The 4,466-nt window shown below is 33.9% G+C and overlaps 1 protein-coding gene across 1 annotated transcript; it reads right to left on the bottom strand.

Moving 5' to 3' along the window:
• Positions 1–481: 481 nt before the first annotated feature.
• LOC119253570 (olfactory receptor 14J1-like) lies at positions 482–1,417 on the bottom strand. The gene has a single exon (XM_037521075.1). The coding sequence runs from the start codon at positions 1,415–1,417 to the stop codon at positions 482–484; it is 936 nt and encodes a 311-aa protein (XP_037376972.1).
• Between the last annotated feature and the right edge of the window lie 3,049 nt (positions 1,418–4,466).

Raw genomic sequence — 4,466 nt, 5'->3', positions numbered from 1 at the left:
TCCTATCAAGAAGCCAGTTATACAAGGAATGTAGATAAACCATAAAAGTGATTATGAAAAAAATTATGATGAATTAAAAATCATAATCAACAAACAGTTATAAATCAGTGACACTCTTCAGGGCATGGAGAGGGAGAGATATCAAAACAAATGTGGGAAGAGCACAATGGACTATGGTGATGGTCACAGGTGAATTGGTGGTGGGACTTTTACAGGGACTGCACCTGAGAGGAGACAGCATACATTATACAAAAAAGAGGGTGATATAATATATATATATTATATAATAAAATAAATAAAATAAAAAGAAATTCAAAGTTTGTGCAGCTTTTCCAGAGCTATCCAGTGATCGTTGCTATGCTGTCCTCAATCTTAATTCTTTCATAAACTTATTTAATTTCCTTCATCACAATTTATTTAAGCCAAGAGTTTTCCCAATATATTTTGAACTTCTCACCCAAAAATAATGAACAGAATGTCCTCAACAAAAGAGATCAGATTTTCTCATTTGAAAAACCTTTCTTAAGGCTGCCATTATGGCTTGATTTCTCAGGCTATAGATCATTGGGTTGAGTGTTGGAGGCACAACTGTGTACATAATAGTGAGCAAAATGTCCAGTGCATTTGGAGAGTCAGAAGGTGGCTTGAGAAACTCAAAGAAGCTTGTTGAAATAAATAAAATGACCACAGCGAGGTGGGGAAGGCAAGTGGAAAAGGCCTTAGCTCTGCCCTCTGCAGATGGCATCCTCAGCACAGTAGAGAATATCTGGATGTAGGACATTACAATTAAGGAAACACAAAGAAAGACCATAATAGCTACAAAGCAAGAGACCCCCAACTCTTTTATATACTCATTAGAACAAGAGAGTTTCAGGAGCTGGGGGATGTCACAGAAGAACTGGTGAATGATATGGGAACCACAAAAGTGGATGGAGAAAGTGCCAGCTGTGTGCATGGTTCCAATAATGACTGCACTGATCCAGACGCCTATCACCCCGTGAACACAGGTGCGGACATCCATGATGATTTCGTAGCGCAATGGAAGGCAGATGGCCACGTAGCGGTCGTAGGACATCACTGTGAGCATGGACATCTCAGCAGCCGCAAAGAGAATGAAAGCAAAACACTGCACTATGCATTCCCCCAGGGAAATGTAGCCACTCTGTGTGAAAGCATTGTAAATGGACCTTGGCACAGTCACGGAAATGTAGCACAGATCCAGAAAGGAGAGATGTTTCAGGAAGAAATACATGGGTGACTGGAGACTACTGTCCATGGAAGTTGCAGTGATAATGAGGAGATTTCCTGTTAAAGCCACCACATATAAGACTAAGAACAGAGAAGCATGGACGAGTTCTAGCTCAGCTGTGGCAGAAAATTCCAACAGTAGAAACCCATTCATAGTGAAATTACCCATATTCCTTCATATGGCCATCACACATCGTTTCTGTGTTATTTGCTTGGAAGACAAAATGGAACCATTGGATATTTCTGTTACTTAACCATTCAGTGAACCTAAGGATGAAGTTACTTGAAGAAATCACCACTTTATCTTAAATGTGGATGTATTTCTCTATACTAGTAATATTGTGGAATATTTAAATTGTCTTGACTCAGTCATGAAAACAGATCAGGAAGATGATTATTTGATATTACCCGTTTCAAAGAAAAGAAACAAAAATATATTTAAACAATAAAATTAATAAGATATTTAAAATGTATAATTTTGTTAATTGGATTGCATAATTGAATTTTGATTTATATTTTAAAGGTTTTTATAGTTAATACACTCACATTTATGAAGGTTTCTATGCTACATTTTCGTTTTCATTAATCATTCTATCTCTATATATAATAATTCAACCACAATGGAATTGTTAATACAATGTTATACCTTTGTTTTATATATAAGAAGGAAAATTCCCCATGTTTTTCTTCTATTTATTTTCACAAATAAAATTATGAAATATGAAATTGATAATAACTATGCAATCATCATATATGAAAATAACTGTTATCTTTAACATAAAATATCATAAAAAATGAACTGTAAAATGCTAAGTTCCCTATGGAAATGGGTAAGAACAGACCAGCCCCAAGTGTATTTTTATTTAAAAATATAACTAATATACACATGAAAATATCATTTACACATTCTGAGTACAAAGAGCAACTAAAACAATATAAAATATAACTTTTGTACTCAAAAATTAGTTGACTTTTGAAATTAAAATAGTTGTTTTAATTATAGAGACAGTCATCTACTGATACTATACATCTGAAGAAGTCTGAATCATGCACAGTGTTGTAAATAAACATTACTTCTATAAAAATAATAAAATAAAAAATGATAATATATAAATTACATAAAGATATAAGTTTAAAACATGTATGTAGTAAAAAGCAAATTCGTGCATATTTTTGGAAAAGAGCAAATTATTTAGCAGGATACTTGAAACAATCTACCATCTAGAGAATATAATATTATAGTGAGAGAACATTTTAATTATGATCTGATTATTAGTTAAAGAAACTATGTACATTTAAAATTAGTGCACTAGCAAAAATATTGACAAATTCTAAAATTTAAATGTAATTCAATTCATAATTTTTTTGGTTTTCTTGAAAATTTTATTAATGAATCATTCTTTTCTAAATGTGATTACGGTGGATGGCATAGACAGAAGAAAGTCTTTATGTTACCAATATATGTAAGTACTCAGGAATGGAATAAACAGAGAATAAAGAGTACAAGGAAATATACAACATAACAACAGTAATAATTTCTGCATGATGAGGGAATGATTGTCTTTATTACTGGTTTGATTTGGTAGCCTGACCTGAAACACATAGGAAAAAGATCCTCCATTTCAAACTTTCAGCCTGAATTCCATGGATGCAGCTGAATACTTTACATAGAAGCTGAGGGTAATGGATGCTTCTACAGTCTGTAGTGTATTAGTTTTATTGGAAATTGTCCACATTAATAGAAAAAACTTGATTCGATGACAGAGTCCCTTGTACAAGTAAGACTATTGGAAAATTGTGTCAGCCTTAGAGCGTGCATGTGACTGTGTATACATGTCGGTGTCTTCTGAATTGTTAATTATTGTTAAATTCAGTCAAATCATTTTATATTTTGACAACTATGAAGAGAAACTTTAAATTGACACCTAGTTTTTCTGACACACTTACTCAACAAGGCAAGTTGAGTTCCATGTCTGGAGCATCCTGAAACTCCATATCTGTGTATGGGAGAAAATTGCTTACCTTCTGTTGAGGAACCCAGCAAAAAAAAAAAAAAAAAAAAAGGATCGGTTTCATATGCATGAAAATATTGCTTGATTTCCCCAAAAGTAGTTTGGTTGGTCTTCCATTGACTTAAATCTACAACTGCAATAATAAGTACAGGAGCCAAATACTAGGATTAAATGCAGTTTTTGTTTTCCTCATTAAAACTTTATGTATCTTTTCTCTCTTTTGAAGAAAAAAAAACATGCATATTTACTAGTTGTGTATGTGAGCATGTGTGCAAAACCAATTTTGTAACATTTGGGTTATAGGTATCTTTCTAAGATTACAGAATAAGCTGTTACATTAACTTATACTGACTATAGAAGCAGTGTATGATAACAGAACTTAAGTGTCTCTTGCTGGTTCTTACAAAGAACCTCATGAGTATCAATTTATAAACATAATGATGGGCACATTTTTTTCTTCAATGAAATTCCTTATTCCTTTGTTGATCAGAATACTAGGTTGGTTATACATCTTTAAGTCACTTTTTCATTGTATCCAAGTTATTCCCTCTGCTCTAACAAAGGGAGAATTCAAAATCCAACACTTTTGCAACCATTTTAGGTCAATATTGATGTTTTTAAAGAATGTTTGTGGTTTGGGCCTCCCCGGTGGCACAGAGGTTGAGCGCTGGGTTGCTAAGCTGCCCGCAGCCTCTGCAGCGCCGGTTTGATCCCCGGCTGCTCCCCGGCCACCAGAGGAGGGTCCTGCATGGCACACAGACCTCTCCTGCCACCCGCTGCTCCCCTCAGCAGTGTTCTTCAGTCCTTCTGCCTGCTCTGGCTCTGGTGAATTCTCTCACCCTCCCATGCTTCTGACTGTACCCAGTGCTTGTATAAATAAATAAATAAATCTTTAAAAAAAAAGGATGTTTATGGTTGCTTGTATATAATATTTATAAATAACATAACTCTTTCTTAAATGTATTAAGATGCAGTTAATTATTTTTACCAGTTATTTTGTTCTCAGGAGCTTCCTTTGTATTTCTGAAAATACTGACTATTCACAAGTCCACCTCAGAATTTTCTTTAACTCAGAATTTCCCTATGAATGAGAATGAATAAGAAATTTGGAATGATAAGGAGCATGTCACTCTTTCAGTATTTCTCTGTTTTTTTATCCTTATTTTATGAAGTTGGAAAATGTAGTTATTTTTCTCTCAATAAAAC

Source organism: Talpa occidentalis, unplaced genomic scaffold (genome assembly GCF_014898055.3).
Source record: "Talpa occidentalis isolate TD23 unplaced genomic scaffold, MPIMG_talOcc4v2.1 talOcc4.2, whole genome shotgun sequence".
NCBI lineage: Eukaryota > Metazoa > Chordata > Mammalia > Eulipotyphla > Talpidae > Talpa > Talpa occidentalis.
Note: the sequence above shows the minus strand (reverse complement) of the source record. Positions and strands in the feature narration are given on the sequence as shown.

What these genes read in the sequence shown, in the direction of transcription:
- LOC119253570 (XM_037521075.1), bottom strand. Translation starts at nt 1,417, where the DNA reads ATGGGTAATTTCACTATGAATGGGTTTCTACTGTTGGAATTTTCTGCC.